This window comes from Sceloporus occidentalis, unplaced genomic scaffold (genome assembly GCF_023333645.1).
Source record: "Sceloporus occidentalis isolate IW3139 unplaced genomic scaffold, rSceOcc1.0.p SCAF_169, whole genome shotgun sequence".
In the NCBI taxonomy this organism is placed as follows: domain Eukaryota; kingdom Metazoa; phylum Chordata; class Lepidosauria; order Squamata; family Phrynosomatidae; genus Sceloporus; species Sceloporus occidentalis.
Genome location: NW_028317149.1, coordinates 45,686 through 63,067, shown reverse-complemented (window position 1 = coordinate 63,067; position 17,382 = coordinate 45,686). Strand labels below are relative to the sequence as shown.

General features: G+C 40.3%; 1 protein-coding gene across 2 annotated transcripts in view; it reads left to right on the top strand.

Moving 5' to 3' along the window:
• The first annotated feature begins 226 nt into the window (after positions 1 to 226).
• The window catches only part of LOC149279353 (unconventional myosin-If-like), a 40,854-nt gene continuing 23,698 nt past the window's right edge, over positions 227 to 17,382 (top strand). Inside the window, exons 1-4 of one of the 2 annotated variants that reach the window (XM_089501246.1) lie at positions 227 to 361; positions 7,832 to 7,921; positions 8,822 to 8,916; positions 15,418 to 15,505. In XM_089501246.1, the coding sequence (XP_089357372.1) occupies positions 284 to 361; positions 7,832 to 7,921; positions 8,822 to 8,916; positions 15,418 to 15,505 (351 nt within the window). In that variant the 5' untranslated portion in view covers positions 227 to 283. The remainder of the gene's footprint in view (positions 362 to 7,831; positions 7,922 to 8,821; positions 8,917 to 15,417; positions 15,506 to 17,382) is intronic. The other variant, XM_089501245.1, reaches the window with a different exon arrangement.

The following is a 17,382-nucleotide window of genomic DNA, read 5'->3' as shown; positions in this document are numbered from 1 at the left end:
ATCATTACCTTTTCTCTGTGTTTCCAGAATTCTGTTGCGAACCAAGTAGTTTCATTTATGTTTAATCCAATGCTTGAGCTAAATCTGCAATATCCTAAAACTGTGGCCTGTTTGCAGTATATCCCTGGTAAAACTGAATATTTTTTGGCAAGGTTTTGGTCTTTATAGATCCTATTAAAAAAAAAAAATCTGATCTCATAAAAATCCTCTTTTTTTCCCCCAGGGTAGCAAGGAAAGGTACCACTGGCAGAGCCAAAATGTTAAACAAAGTGGAGTTGATGACATGGTCCTTCTATCAAAAATCACAGAGGATGCCATTGTGGAGAACCTGAAGAAAAGATACCTAGATGATTACATTTTTGTATCCTTTCATAGTTCCACTACATTAGAAATATTTAAGGAATTAAGGATTGTTATTTATTTCTGCTCCTCCTTCCCAGAAAGGCCTTTGTTGAAGTGATTGATAAATCAAGAAAGTGTTCAATTTTAGAGGACCTACACTTTTAAACAAAGCGTGCTGCTTTGTAACTTTGTATCTTGTTAGATTCGATTTTGTAGGAAATTTCTCTTTATTGGCCACATTTGTTTTGTACTGCTATTAAAATGTGACACGTTGTAATTATAGGCATCTTTAGCATAATGCGCTTAAAGAGAAATGCACATAAGATCTTTTTCATCCAACTGCTCAGGCTTAGTTTTCAAAGTATAGAAATGTATAACGTTTTTTTTTTCTTTTTGAAGCCCAAAGTGTAGTGCTCCCGGTTGAAAACATTTAGTGACGTACTGTTCCAGACTCTTAAGTTTACATTCTGTCATGCCTGTTTTGGCCTGTCACGGTGTAACTGTCAATCACTGTCTCCAATATTCTACAGCTGGGTGAATGCTGTTCCTACACCTTTTCATCCCCTTGTATACCAGGAAGTGTGCTCATTTTTGTTCAGTTGCTCTAATTCAAGCAATGCAGACAGACAGTTAGGTCTAGATATCTTAGCTCCTGTTCAGGAATTTTACATTTTGTAATGTTATATTGCTTGTTGAGGGTGCTATGATTCACAACCATGCCTTCTGCATTTTGTAAAACCTCAAACATCTGTGATTTTTTTAATTTAGTGAAGTGAAACTACGTACACGTAGTTTATTCTAGCTCACTGAAAGGTACCCTTTCATTCCGCTCATATTTTTTTATTTTAATGCATACTGAAGTCCATTTAGCATGACTTCAGTTGGTGTACTGCAGTGCATGTGCAGGAAGTGTACTCACAGGGCCGGCCCGACAATGGAGCCAAGTGGGGCAACTGCTCCAGGCGGCACTTTTGAAGGGGCGGCACTTTGCCGCCCCAAGCCCTTTTTTTTAAAAAAAAAAAAAGCGAAAGAGAGAAAGGGGCGCCGAGTGGTTTTCGCTTACCAAGCTGTCAGTACCCGCTCGGCGCCCCTCGCTCTCTCCTCTGCGGCGAGTCTTCCTGTTCGGTCTCGGTGCCGGCTTGTAATGCTGAGTGCCGGAAGATTTCCGGCGCTCAGCATTACAAGCCGAGACCGAACAGGGAGATTCGCCGCAGGACTGCTGAAAGGTAAGTACAAGGGGGGGGGGGACGGAGGGAGAGGAAGGGTAGATAATGGGGGGGGCGGCAGGGACGGAGGGAGAGGAAGGGTTTTAAAATTCGCCCCAGGCGGCATTTTGCCTTGGGCCGGCCCTGTGTACTCAAGTACACCTCCCAGCAAGTGCAAGGAGGAAAATGAGACAGAAAGCTCAATATCTTGTATATGAGCCATTTTGCATGTAATAAAATGCATTGTACAACATTTATGTGAGTAATTGTATGCAACATATGCAATATGTGAAATATGTACAGTGTGTAATCGTTACTGTAATGCTGTTTTCTCTGCAACACTATCAAAGATAGTATGCCCCTGAGGTCTCCAGAACTGTGCACAATACTCTAGGTAATGCCTGACCAAAGATCTGTAAAGTGGCATAAGAACTCCCTCTGCCTGCTACTAATGCCTCTTTCTATACAATCCAGCACCCTCCTTGCTGTTTCTTGACTCTTTATTGCAATGACTGCTTACCTTTAAGTCATCAAAAACAATTACTCCGAAATGCTTCTCTTCAATTCTCACTGAAAGAACAGTATCCCCAATGTTTTATTCTGCCCTGGGATTTTTATATAATATTATTTTAAATGCATCAACACTAAACTGCAGCTGCCGCACTCTCAACCATTTTTCTAATTTATTTAAATAATTTGCCATTTGACTTCCACTCAGAAGGTTGCACAACTGTCAGAAGACCTTCTGTAATAACATTAAAAAGTATGAGTCCCAATACTGATCTGACTCGTAACAAGTCCTTCCCCTAAATATACACCATTAACTACAACCTTCCGAGTTCTGTCACTCAACCATTGTCTTATCCACTCAACTATTTTGGCATCGAAAGCTAGACTGCTATTTTTTAGTTTTTTTATGGTGACAGTGTTGAATGCTTTCCTGGAATCTAGATAGGCTATATCAATAGGACCTCCTTGATCAATTATTTAAGTTACCCAGTCAAAAATTGTGACAGGAACGACCTGTACCCTGATTGGGTACACCCGCCAGACAGGCTTTCCTTTTCCCCATGGCCACCGGGAACACGAAGCTTCAACTGTCAGGCAGGACTAGTGTCAGAAACAGCAGGAATCATAGCTCTCCGGGAACCTCAGCGGCACTGTAGTATACAGAAGCATAGCAATACAGTGCTTTACCACCCTGACAAGGGCAGCACCAAAGCTTACCCCAATAACAACATGAGACTCATATTGAGGTAAAACAGGAGCTAACTTTATTGAGGAAACAATCATCCCCAGGCTCCAAGAGCCTTTCAATAGGCTGGCGGTGAACTATGACCAGCATGCATCACACCATATGCAAAACACAATATGCAGATAATATGCAAATTATGCAACCAACACCAACTTACACAAACCTGCCATCAGAACCAATAATATTGGTCAGACAGGAAGGAGGAAGGGGAAACTGGGATCTAGAGAGCTCTAGCTCTCTCGCTGTGCCACCCTGTACTTATAATCAGGTACAGGGTTACTTACACATAAATCCAAGCAAGGGAACCAGATATTGCACTGCAATTAGTGTCCACTGTCGCCTGCTGGAAGTATATAATGCAATCCACTTTCTATAATAGGAAATACAGCCTCCAGGCGCCCCCAAAGTCCCAAGTCATGGAGGCTTCCGTGACCAAAATAAATTAGGTTAGCCTAACAGGATTTACTGTATTTATTTACTTGCAGATATTTAACAAGACTTTTCTTTAGCATTAATTTGCGAACTACTGAGAGTTACGTAGTTCATAAGGTTGAAAAAAGACCTAAGTCGATCAAGTTCAACCCTTCTACCCAACCTTCCTATTCTTGATCCAAAAGAAGGCAAAAAAACTCTAATTAAGCTAATTCGAATTCTGCCATCAGGGGAAAAAAATCCTTCTTGACTCCAATAGGCAATCGGATTTCTCCTTGGATCAAGAAGCTCTAAAATATTAATGTTATTCTATTTACACCCCTGTATGTCATGCCTTTCTAAAAAAAGCCGTCTAATGTATTTGATAACACCACCTCCCTTGGCAGTGAATTCCATACCTTTATTGTGCTCACTGTAAAGAATCCCTTCCTTTGTCGTCTATGAAACCTGCGCTCTTCCAGTCTCTGAAGAGCTCTTTATATTGGCCCTGCATATATTTATATAATGTTGTCATATCCCCTCATAGACGCTGTTTTTTTTGCGTATATAATGTAATTTTTTTTAGTCTCTCTTCATAACTAGTATCTTCCAATCCCCTTATTAATTTTGTAGCCCTCCTTTGCACTTTTTTCTAGTTCCATAATGTCCCTTTTAAGGACCGGTGCCCAGAATTGTACTGCATATTCAAGGTGAGGTCTTACCATTGACCTGTAAAGAGGCAAGATGATATCCTCCTCCCTTGAATGTAAGACTTACTGCTCTGTAGTTGGCCGAGTCTACCCTGATACCTTTTTTTGTGAAGTGGTACTATAGTTGCTATAGTGGTACTACCGTGACTAGTTAAATAGTTCTGGGAACCTCTATTTTTACATTAGTTTTTTTTGTTTTTCTTTAAATTATACTGTTAAATGGAGGGGGCTTGCACTTCCCATTGCAAACCCTCAACTTACATTTTTTGGCCAAATCACATGCTGTTTGGTGACTAAACCTCCAATAAAAGAAGATTTGGGACAATTTCACATATAGCCATTAGGGTGCTTAGAGTAACAACACATTGCATTAAACCATATTTATGTGCTATTCTTCTAGGTTTCTGTGCACACACTTTTTGGTGAATGAGTAATTAGATTTTGACAATGGGAATTGTGGTTTATTTTCTTGCACTACTGTGGTTATTTGCACTACTAGTCATTAGTAGGCTTGCCTCCCAAGCAGAACATTGTCAGGCCTTCCATCCATACTATGCAGCTTCAGTTTTGATATGCTCGTGTCTCTCTCCCTATGCCAACAACCATCAAACACAGGGATGGTATAGCAGTTATGTTACAGCTCATAATTTCACTGGTTGGATAGGACACATATTGTTCTTTTATCCAGGGCCATCTGTAACATGAGGCAAAATGAGGAGCTGCCTTGGGCCCAAGCTTTCCATAGAGGCCCACAACTGCTGTCCTTTGGGTCTCCTTAACAACTGCCAGGTTTTTTTGTACTCCTGACATCGCCTTGTATCAGTTTGCACAGCCTCCTTCATACTACACCACCAGGGCCCTGGAACTGGATTGTTCTAGTGTGTTGTGAGTGGGAGGAGGTGAAGGAGAGAGAAGTTGTGGCTTGCGTCTTAAAATCCTTAAATGGACAAGATAACGAAAGAGATGGGAGGAAGGAAGAGGTGATCTGTGAAACAGCACATTACACAAATATTTAAATCAATAACCATAATGAATGTAAATACCACATTAAAATTACTGTTTAAGATGTGTGGAGGCTCTATTTATAAATTGTTGATAACGACCAAAGCACAGACTTGTTTGTGTCAATGAACATACATGTGTTATCATAAGCAATGATATTTGCAATATAAATTTTATTTAGAGTTAGATACATAGTATGACAACCACTGGTCTATTTTAGTAGTTTATCAACAGCTATTGATAATGATTATGACTTTGGTGTTTATACATGCTTCCAGTCATTAAAAGCTGGTAGGTAGCATTGGTTATGCTATGTTATCTGGTATTTGGGTCTTGGACTTAAAACTGGCCATTTTTCCATGATCAAGAGGTGACTTAGACATTTAATTGTCATGCATTTTAGTTACTTGGTGACGATTGGATTTCACAATGCTAGGGCCTCTATAAGAATTCTTGAGGTCCGGTACCAGCTCCACGATCTTTCCCATCAGCGCCCCCATGTCCATCTCATTGGGCCACCCATCACTCTGTCTTCATCACAGCTCAAGCTTAGGGGAAAGCTTAGGTTTAGTGGCATCTGGGTGCAGTATTTCTTCAAGGCCCCCTATAACTAACATGCATACATACTAACATGCAAACTCGCTCTACCACCATACACACATTATTTTCTCCTGCTCTTCCTCTCCCCCTTCCGGGCGCCACTTACCATAAGCTTACCCTTGACACTCCAACACCATACTATACTGCGTATATTATATAACACTATAGAAACACCGGCTCTAACATTACTTTCACACACAGTAACATAATTACACATACAGTAACAGGCTTACCCGGCCAATGGCAGACCTGCAGTATACTAGTGTACATGGGAAAGCTGACAACTGTCACCCCATATAATGCCTCAGTCACTGCATACCTTTACAACACAAGTTCATTCATTTTAGGGTAATCTCAAACATAGAACCTTGTTAATGTAGATACTCTGGTGGTTGTATGTGGTCCATAAACTTAAATCAGACCACAAAACTATATGTCAATGGTCCCCTGTTAGTGTATTTGTGCATCCAACTGTTATCCATGCATTGACAATATACTGGCATATTGTTAAATAATGAGATACCCACAGGCCTTAGTTTCCTTCCTCTGTGTTACAGGATGTGTGACTCAGCATACGTTTGTACTGTGGCAGGCACCATATCATTCTGTATGCCCTGCCTCCTGTGAAACTGGCTAGGATGCCAGTGGGAGGCAATGGAGGAATATTGGGTACAGTGCATAGTGGTTCTCATTGAACACCGTGATAGGGTATATGGCAAACTCCCAAAAGCAGTGCTCTTTTCTTCTGTTCTGTACCAGTCTTAATTGTGTACTATTGTTAGTTTTGTATAGTTTTTTATATTATTATTACTATTGTTAATCTTCACTCTCCACTATTATAATAGTGCTACAGAGTCTGCAGGTATGCTATAAATAAAATGTAATATAATGTAAAATGCTATAAAGAAGGAGTTTAATATTTCATTCTCTTTAACTGGGAAGTAAGATAATTACATTTATTGTGCAATAAATTGATTCCAGTGCCATCGGAATAGTGAAACTCTAAATTGAACTGCATTTTGATACATATGTCTATTTTAGGTATTTAGTTAACCACCTTATTTCAAGTACTATTAAGGAGTGGTCCAACATTTAACACCAAGAAGCTTCACTTGTATCTGAACGGACCAGCTGAAATGCTGGTGTTAAACTTTGCAGCAAACAATTGTCTAAATGCTCTAGCGTTAACCGGAACTAATGGACCTAGTCCAAACCCTGACAAACAGCCCCAGACCGGTGTCTCTCCTTAGCTAAACAGTACAGTAGGATGTATGCATTCCAGTAGGTAGCTTTCTCCTGGCATCCACCAAACACCTATACATCCGTCATACTTACAGAAGTGTGATTCGTCGCTCCAGAGAACACGTTTCCTCTGCTGCGGCATGCTTTTCATCACTTCAACCAATGGTTGGCGTTTTGCATGGTGATGTCTCGCCTATGTGCAGCTGCCCCACCATAGAAACCCATTTCATGAAGCGCCTGATGCCCAGCACTTCCAGAGGTATTTTGGAACTCAGTAGTGAGTGGTGCTACAGAGAACAGAAGATGTTTATGCACTACACACTTTGGGACTGAGAGGCCCCACTCTGTCAGTGTTTGTGTGGTCTACCTCTTTGTGGCTGAGCTATTGGTACTCCTAGATTGTTCCACTTCACAATATTAGCACTTACAGTGGACCGTGGCAGATCTAGCAGGGCAGAAATTTCACAAACTAACTTATTGCAAAGGTGACATCCTATGAGCACCACACTCCCTGCTGCCAATGCTTTTCGTGTTATACACCTATCAACAAATGGTGTGACTAAAATACCCAAACTCAATAATTAAGAGGGTTTCCCATAGTTTTATACACTGTATGACTAAAAGTAAGGATATGTGTATTGTAAAGAAACAGAGTCAGATCGCCACAATCTGGGTGATCATTTAGCTTTGCACATGTAACTGTACTCTACAATAGGTTGTATGTACCACCAACAACATGTTTGTTTAGGTATTCATGTTAGAAAGTACCATTGACTCCAGCTGCATTGCGAAAGCTAGGAGCAGGGCACTAAGCAAAGTAACAGCTTCATTTTCTACCAGCCAGGTTAATGCCATACTTGGGTTCTGGATGTTTGTACTTCACTTAACTCCCCAAAAGAGATGTTTACTAAAATTTGTAGTTTAATAGCCAACAGTTCTTTGCATGCAGTCAGTCTCATGTTCTCCATGTTATGGACTTTTTTACAGTATATCTCACAGTATAATAAATTGCATCTGTTTTTACGCATTTTAACGTTTTCCTTTACAATTCTGTCATATAAAAGACATATATAGGATCTGTCTTAATCTCCGTTAATCCGTTTAAGCAGATGCCTTATTTCACAGAGAGAGAAATTGAATTATACCAAGGCGCTGTAAGTAATTATAGCTACATCTTTTATTAGTGTCTCGTTCTTATGTTTTTATTGGTGTTGGTAAGTGAGGGATGGAGGCATGGTAGCAGAAATGTGCAGACATTAAACCGGTGCCTCCTACTAAATAGTTGTAGTAGATTATGGGCCCTTAAAAATGGCCGTCAAACAGTGATTGTATGTAAAATCACTTACTATAGGCCTGATCGTTTAAGAATCACTAAAACATGATTGAGATTCCATGACAGCTTAGACAAGGCAGCATTTTAGAGGGTTCATCTTTTTATAGACAATGTCTATGCTCTAGACTGTAGATTTAGTTAACTTGTGGTTTTTTCCTTCTTATACAGTAGCATAGTATACCATAGCATGTAAACATAATAAAACATTTAAGTGAGTATAGGCATTTCTAGACTCAAACTCTAATGACACTTCTAATAACTATAGGATGTAGATTTTATTAATAGTAGTTCCCATATTCAAAAACAATTGCAAACTCCAGAGAAAAGAAAACTAGAATGTGTCAGGAGATAAGCACTTTTTCTCCACATACATCAAAACCCATAAAACAGTGTACAAAATATCTCCTAATCTCTACATTTGATAGCATGCTAGTTAGCACAGCACATGTGTCAAAACTGTCTCAAATCCAGTTGATCCTGCCAACTGGATTGGTTTTAAATATGTAAAGTGATGTAGTAATATAACAGTAAAAGTTATTTGAAAGTGAAGACCAAATAGGAGATTGTTATGGTAAACAAATTAATGAAACATTTTGTAGAACAGTTGTCATGATTGAATTGATTGCTTATATAAAGTAGCTATGGCATAAGAAGAAACTTTAACTAGCGGGTGTTACATAAAACAATAAACCATGTTACGTTCCGGTCTCTTTTTACTCAGGCACAGTATGAGAATCCTCCGCATATCTATGCTCTAACAGACAATATGTACCGTAACATGCTGATAGATGCTGAAAACCAGTGTGTCATTATCAGGTAAGGGTCATCTATGAATAAAGTGCATTGACCGATGTTTTAAAAAAAAAATGTTTTGTAAACATGATAAAACATGTAAGTGATCATAGGAATTTCTAGACTCTGTAACCCACACTAAACTCTAATGACACTTCTGAAAAAATGTATAGGATGTAGATTTTAATAGTCATTTCCATACTCAAAAACAATTGCAAACTCCAGACCAATAAGGGAGTATAGAAACATAAAATGTGTCAGGAGATAAGCACCATTCGGCCCATCTAGTCCATGGGAGGATCAAGGGGGGGCAAAGAGCCAATTGCGTGTGAGGCTGTCTGTATGTATCTGCCTGGGTATGTATGTAAGTAAGTAAATGCATGTTTATGTGTCAGGGTATGTTAGTGTGTGTCTGAGCATGTATGTTTATCAGGCTCATTATATCACAGCCCTTACTGGATGTTGGAGTCCACACATATTGATAGACAAACACTTCACAAATGAGACAAAAGCTGAATGTTTGAATACAGGTATGTTAAACAAAGCAGATACATCTCACCATAAGTAAGAGAGTAGGAGGCATATCAAGTATACAGACTGCTGGGGAGTACAAAGTTAGAATAGTCCAGGTAACTATCCAAAAGGGTTTGGGACAGGTAGCAAGCAAAAGGGGTAAACCCAATAGGCACTCCAGGTCCAAAAAGGTAACAGGCAGGTGAAAGAGTAAATCCAGTAAGCAGTCCAGGTCAAAAAGGTAGCAGGCTGACACAGCGGGCGGTCCACCCCGGGTGCCGCTCATCAGGGGGGTGCCACCTAGGGTGATCACATGTCCCGGATTGCCCGGGTTGCGGGCAGACTTTTTTTTTTTGCATGCGGAGGAGAGAGAGGGGCGTCTAGCAACTGCTCGGCGCCCCTCTAACTTTGTCATGGTGCCGGCATGTCATGCTGAGCACCGGAATATGACGTCATATTCGGGCACTCAGCAGTGAACCAGCCCGTGCCGAGGCAGAGCAGGGAGACGGAGGCGTCGCGCTCCCACCGCCGGTATCACGAACCGGGGGAGCAGGTCTGATAGGAGCCCAGGTGCAGGGGATACGAGGGGCTCTGTCTGTACTCCAGGCGCAGGAAATAAACCACAGACAGAAGATCAGGATTAAGAGTTGTATTTCATATGATGGTACAACAATATAAACAAGGAAAGTCACTTGGCAGGAAGCCCTCGGGTTGGGGCACACACGGCAGGAAGCCCTCGGGTTGGGGCACACACGGCAGGAAGCCCTTGGGTTGGGGCACACACGGCAGGAAGCCCTCGGGTTGGGGCACACACGGCAGGAAGCCCTCGGGTTGTGGCACACACGGCAGGAAGCCCTCGGGTTGGGGCACACACGGCTAGAAGCCCTCAGGTTGGGGCACACGGCTAGAAGCCCTCGGGTTGGGGCACACGGCTAGAAGCCCTCTTGCAGGGCACACGGCAGGTTGCCCACTTGCAGGGCACACGGCAGGTTGCCCACTTGCAGGGCACACGGCAGGCCCAGACTGCAGGGCTGGGCAGGTTTATAAAGGTTGTCTTGATCAGGTTTCGGGACAAAGTTGACTCATGCTGGGCTGTTTGGGGACAAAGATGGTCCTATGCGTGTAATTTGGGTGCTGGTCAAGAACTATGTGGGCAGTGTGGACGCCAAGGCTGGCTTTGGGTTGTGCAACCTGTCATCTATGCCTGTAATTTAGGGGATTTTATCTATACCTTTATTGCTGAGTTTTTATGTGCTTTCCAGTTGATCTATACTTGTAGTGCTATGTTTCCATACATTATTATTCTATACCTGCAAATACGGGATTTGTATGTCTGATTCTATGCCTCCAGTGCTGAGTTCACATGTGAACAATAATAATAACAATATTAATATATATATATATATATGATTGATAACAGCAATCACACTCCTATCATGGCCAGGCAACCAGTACATGCTAGAACCTGGGTATGCCTGGGTATGATAGGAGTGTGATTGCTGTTAACAATCATATAGATATATATAGATATATATAGATATATATATATATTAATATTGTTATTTAATTTTTTTGTCCAATTTTGATGTGTTACTTACTTTTAATAAAAGTAAAATTTTCATTTCGGTGTACCATATATAGTGATAGGTGTTATGCTGTACCCCGTCAATGTCTGCCTCAGTATATAGTGATAGGTGTTATGCTGTACAACCGTCAATGTCCACCTCATTATATAGTGATAACAGTAATGCTGTACCACCGTCAATGTCTGCCTCAGTATATAGTGATAGGTGTTATGCTGTACCACTGTCAATGTCTGCCTCAGTATATAGTGATAACAGTTATGCTGTACCACCTTCAATGTCTGCACCTTCAATGTCTGCGCCAGTATATAACTATAGCTATGCAGTTTTAAAGTGTGTTTGGGGGAGGTTTAAAGTGTGTATGTTGCTACATACAGGATCCGCCCCAGGTGCCAAATACTCTAGGTACGCCCCTAGGCTGACAAAAGGGTAAATCCAATAGGCAGTGCGGGTAATAAAGCCGGTTGGTTAGGTCAGGTGTGGTAATGAAATAGGCTTCAGGTGAGGGAGGCCTGGATATAGCATAACCAACACAGCTGAACACAAATACACAAAGGTACATAAAATACAGATACACAAACAAAACAGCAAGCTGTGGAGAGGAGATCAACTCCAGGCAGACCTCTTAAAGGGGCAGCCACACCTGGCAGTTTGCAGGGCTGGGGTTCGAATCCTGACAATGTTAGTGTATGTTTAGGTATGTATGTTAGTGTGTGTCTGCCTGAGTATGCTTGTTAGTCATACAACAAACAAAAGAGGGTTAAAGTCAATGTTATTCGGAGTACTTGGACCCATTCTCGGTAATGTGAAGCTTTTCTACAGAAGAAACACTTGTTACAAAACTTCATGGAAAACCCACACTCAGCCTGCAATGAAAATACCAAATATTTGTGTACAATCTTCATTAAATCAATAAGTTTAATAAGTCATTATAATACAGACAAAACATAAAGAAGAAAACATTGTCCAACCAATGCTTCATATGCTTTATACTATGTTGCCTATGACTAAGAGCTATTAGTGCAAAACATGAAAGTCATTTGTTGGTTCTATTTTGCTCCCTGTATTCTCTTGTTGCTTCTTTTCCAACCAAAGATCACTTCAAAATCCCATTCAAGTCTGTGGAGCTCTAGGAAGGAAATTAAAAATGCAATATACCGATCACCCATAACATGGCCTAATATTGCGTAGGCTCCCCTTTTGCAGCCAAAACAGCTCTGACCCAGGGCTGATTCAAGGCTCTGGTGGGCCAATATAATAGTGGGCCCCCCTCCCGTCCTGTAGTGGGGGGGCAGGTGCTGAAGTGGGGGGGTAGGTAGTGTAGTGGAGGGGATAGGTGCTGTATGGGCGGGATAAAGGATATAGTGTGGAAAAGGGGCTGAGGGAAAATAAATTGATTATAAAATTCAAAACAAAATGTATTTTAAAAAAAATTATACACATAAGCTCACCGTCACATACACATAAAATACATTTTATATATTATAGTATATCACATAGATTCAGAAACATCACACACACAGTCACATACAGACAAACACAGTAACAAACAAACACAGTGACAAACACAGTCACACTGACAAACACAGTCACACACATAGTCAAACATACCTGGTGCTGGCAGCAGCTTACTTTGAGTTCGTGTGAAGGAGGAACTCAGCCTTCTGAACTCTCAGGCAATCAGGAGAGTTGAGAAGTCTCTCCTGATTGGCTGAGACCTCCTTCACTCAGACTCCTCATGCCATGACAAGGCATTGTCCTGGATTGAGGCTGCCCGGAAACTCCCATTGCAGGACTGTCCTGGGCAATCCGGGACATGTGGTCACCCTAGCCCCAAACCGACAGTATGACTGCCAGTGGGCCCTTGAAGGTTAGTGGGCCCTGGGCAAATGCCCACTTTGCCCGCTGAATAAAGCAGCCTTGCTCTGACCCTTTGAGGGATTGACTCCACTAGACCTCTGAAGGTATGCTGTGGTATCTGGCTACAAGATGTTAGCAGCAGATCCTTTCAGTCATGTAAGTTGCGAGGTGGGGCCTCCATGGACAGCCCACAGATGCTCGATTGGATTGAAATCTAGGAAACACCTTGAACTTTTTGTGTTCCTCAAACCATTCCAGGTCTAGCGGTTATTGTTTTGTGGCAGGTGGTACATGTCAAATTAACATCCACCTGAATGGCAAGACCCAAGGTTTCCCTGCAGAACATTGCCCAAAGCATCACACTGCCTCTGTCGACTTGCTTTTGTCCCATAGTGCATCCTGGTGGCACGTGTTCCCCAGGTAAGTGACGCACCCGGCCATCCAAGTGATATAAAAGAAAACGTGATTCATCAGACCAGGTCAACTTCTTCCATTGCCTGGTGGTCCAGTACTTATACTCAGGTGCCCATTGTAAGCACTTTCAGCATTGGACAGGGGTCAGCATGGGCACTCTGACCAGCCATATATGGAACAAACTGCGATGCACTGTGTGTTCTGACACCTTTCTATCAGTACCAGCATTACATTTTTAGCAGTTTGAGCTACAGTAGCTCGTATGTTGGATTTGAGCACATAGGCCAGCTCCCCCCTCCCCCCATGTCACCTATTCACCACTTTTTCCTTCCTTGGATCATTTTTCATAGGTACTAACCACTGCAGGATGGGAATAACCCACAAGAGCTGCAGTTTTAGAGATGCTCTGACCCAGTTGTCTAGCCATCATAATTTTTCCTGCTTCTAACACATCAACTCTGAGGATGAAATGTTCACTTGAGCCTAATATATCCCACCCAGGTCCCATGATAACAAGATTAGCAGCGTTATTCACTTGTCAGTGGTCACAATGTTATGGCTGATCAGTGTACATGTCCCTAACGCTGTGCCTCTGGTGCACAGGAGTATATAAACATACTCTCATGTAGTCAGCAGCCACTTTTTAATCCAGTGCTTTTTTGTTTTCCTTTTATTCTTGCAGATTGATGATTCTTCTTGTTATTTTGCAAGTGTTAGCATGCAAGTTCATGTGACTGTTGTCAAATTTGGACATTTGAGTTAACTCTTAACTCGACTGACCATTCAACTTCTTAGTGAATAGATGCAAGTCAGCCTACAGCACTCGGTATAGGAAAAACAACTATGGAGGAAACCTTTAGGGAACCATGACCTCAGATACTGCCATTCCTTCTACACATTAAGAGGCAAATGCAGAAACTGGAGTTAGTTTCACCGTAAATTAAATCCAGGGTCAGTAGAGGGTTCCTAGGTATACAGCTCAGTTATGTCCAATGTTGGGTCGAATGGACCCAGGAAAAATGGACAACGCAAGAAATCCCACAGAAGGCACTGCATGTGGTGCTACTATAGTTCTACATTTCCCCAAGTGCTCCTGTATTTAGAGTGACAGTCCCTTTTTGAGACTGTACTAGGCTAGGCATTGAGACCCATAGGCAGGGCCCTCCTTATCTAATATATCAGTTTCTCTGACTGTGAATTCTAGTTTTGTCATATACGGTAATTTTAATGTATGCACTGTAAGAAGCATTGTATATAAATGAAAATAGTTATATTAATTTTCTAAGAGCTCAGAAGAGCTCCATAGCAATAAAAAAAAGTAATAACCCTGTATATAAACTAATTTGCGTCAGGATTTCCGCATATGCAATGCCCATATCAAGCTCCTGCATACGTAAAAGAGGGAGAAATACAGTTACATTTCGGGGAAAAAGGAAGTAAAATTTCAGAAAAAAGTAGTAAATCATTTAATATGTGAAATCAAGTGATAATTACCAGTCTTATCTCTATCAGTGAGGAAAGTGTGAAGAAAAAATAGTACATAGTATTCAATATGTAGATGTTTTTAACAAAGCAGCTAGTCCTTAAGGGTTATGGAGTTCCACTTGGTTAGGGAAAATCTATAATGACAAAGAGTTAACTAAAAGAACACAGCGCTCAAACAATACATGAATGTAAAAACATATATATTTTTTTTATAGAAAAAAAACAAAGAGCATAAATTAAAAATATAAATCAAAACATATAGACAAAAAAATTACAAATGTACAGAGATGTAAATACTGGGATATATATCTCCAAAAGATCCAAAACAGCAATAAACAATAAAGAAGGGGTTATAACTCACTGTTGAGTAAGTTATGCCTGGCCAGGACGCGTTTCATTCTATGACTTCCTCAGCTGCAAAAACAGAGCATCATTAATTTTAATATAACCAGAATGTTAACCAGAATGTTGTATACCTTGAAGTTGAATTTTTTTCAAAACAACCAAACCTACACTGCACATCCAGTGACCTAAGTTACTTTTTTTAAAAAAAAAATATTCAATGGAGTTTAATTACAGAATAAATATAAACAATACATTTAAAGCAACTATATGATGGAACTAAAAAATTTGACATTCAGTTTTTTCTCTTTTGCGCATTTTATTTCAGTGGTGAGAGTGGGGCAGGGAAGACTGTGGCAGCCAAATACATTATGGGATATATATCCAAGGTCTCAGGTGGTGGCAGCAAAGTACAGGTAACCTGAACAACTTTCAGCTTTTGAAATAACTCTTTTTTCTACTTCAGATTGAAAAACAAAGTGGTGATATACACGGTTGGGTTAACATATAGTGTTGCTGCAGGGTAACATAAACTACAGAATTGAATCTGCCATACTGCAGACTGTATGTAAGTCTGTAGTAACAGAAAAGGTGAAGCTGTGGAAAATTGATTCTAATCTTCCATTGTGGATGCATTTAATTCCCATTAACCATTTACTGCCCCTTGCCCAAATATTTTTGCAGGTCCAAGATGAGTTATACATCTACTTGGTGAAACACATTAATTTTTTTAAGATACTTTACAATGACTTACAAGGCTAACAGCATGACAATCCATGAATGATTATGGATTCTTATAAAATTCAGTCATTCTTCTGGTAGAATCAGTTTAGTACCCCTCATATCTGCTTTATAAGGATGTACCTTAATTTGCATACTGTATGTTTTGGGGTCACATTAATCCTTGATCATTTACTAAAGATGGTCCGTCAGGCTGAAGCGAGCTGGATTTAGATTCCAACAGGTCCAAGGCAGGGTAACAATTTAAGTCTGCAGATTTACCCTTAATACACTGAACTGGCAAATCTGTTAAGAGCATGCACAGTAATTTACTTGTGGCCTAGGAAGATTGGCTGATAATCACCATCCAATATCTGGCTCAGTGTCTGTCATTATCAACAATGTTGTAGTGTTAATTTGATTGCATATTTGTTTTTTTCTTTAACTCAATTGATGAAGCTGCTTGATTGTCTTAATGTGTTGATTCTTATATACGGTTGACTATGGAACCTACTGAATCATCAGACACTTTCAGTGCTATGCTTTGGGGTTTGTGATCTGTGGGTTTAGTTTTTATTTTGACCAGCCAACAGTGTAACAGGGCAAGGGAGTGGAGGTCTTGGCACAGACATCTAGATTAAGACCCTCTCACAACAAATAACACCTACAGAGTGGCAGGACATGTCCTCCCATGGAAGTCTGAGCAGAGTTCCACTCCTATCCAATAGGCAAAACTAGCATTAGGATGTTTAGCGTAAACATGTTATTCCAAAATATATCTTGTTTCAATTCAAGAATCATTTCATTCCTATATGCAAATATGAAAACCATAAAGGGAAAATAAGTAGAGCTGAGACACATTATATACATATACAGTACTTCTGTTGTCTTCACTTCCTGGTGGTTATTTTCAGAACGTAAGTGCACTGAAATGGGAAGTAGTGTTGAAGTAGAGTTGATTCTCTGTAAAAAAAATATATATATTATGGGTTTTCCAGTTGCATGTCTCAAGGCAGTTAAGAGTTGAAAATTTTAATTTGCAGTTTGCTTCATAGAATTTAGCGTTATTGTTTACTAAATTTAATTTTGTCATAAAGAGTTTATTTTAAAAACATATGAAACTTTAAAAATCTCTTTTAATAAAAAAAACCTTTCATATCAAAGATATTTGTGATAATAATAGCTTTAAATAGGAACTACACAGTTGTAAGAAAAACCATAAAGCTACAAGGTAATACACTGACTACTAAGACTATGTAGGTTGATTCCAGGAAGCACATTACAACTTCCTTGATGGGCTTGTGATAAGGTTACAATGTAGCCTTCACGGTGTTGTCACAGGAACAGGAATACGCCCTGGTATATATATAAGTGCTGAAAACATTATTGTGAGTTAAACAAAAATAACACCAATAGTTTGAAAGTGGATTCCATGCATACAGATACACATATGCACAGACTCATGCGTTTCTTGTCTATGTAACATCACGTGTGTACAGTTTTTATGTTGTTTTATGACAATGTAATTAAAATCTACTAGTTACAACAGCTTTTCATAATTACATTTGCTGTC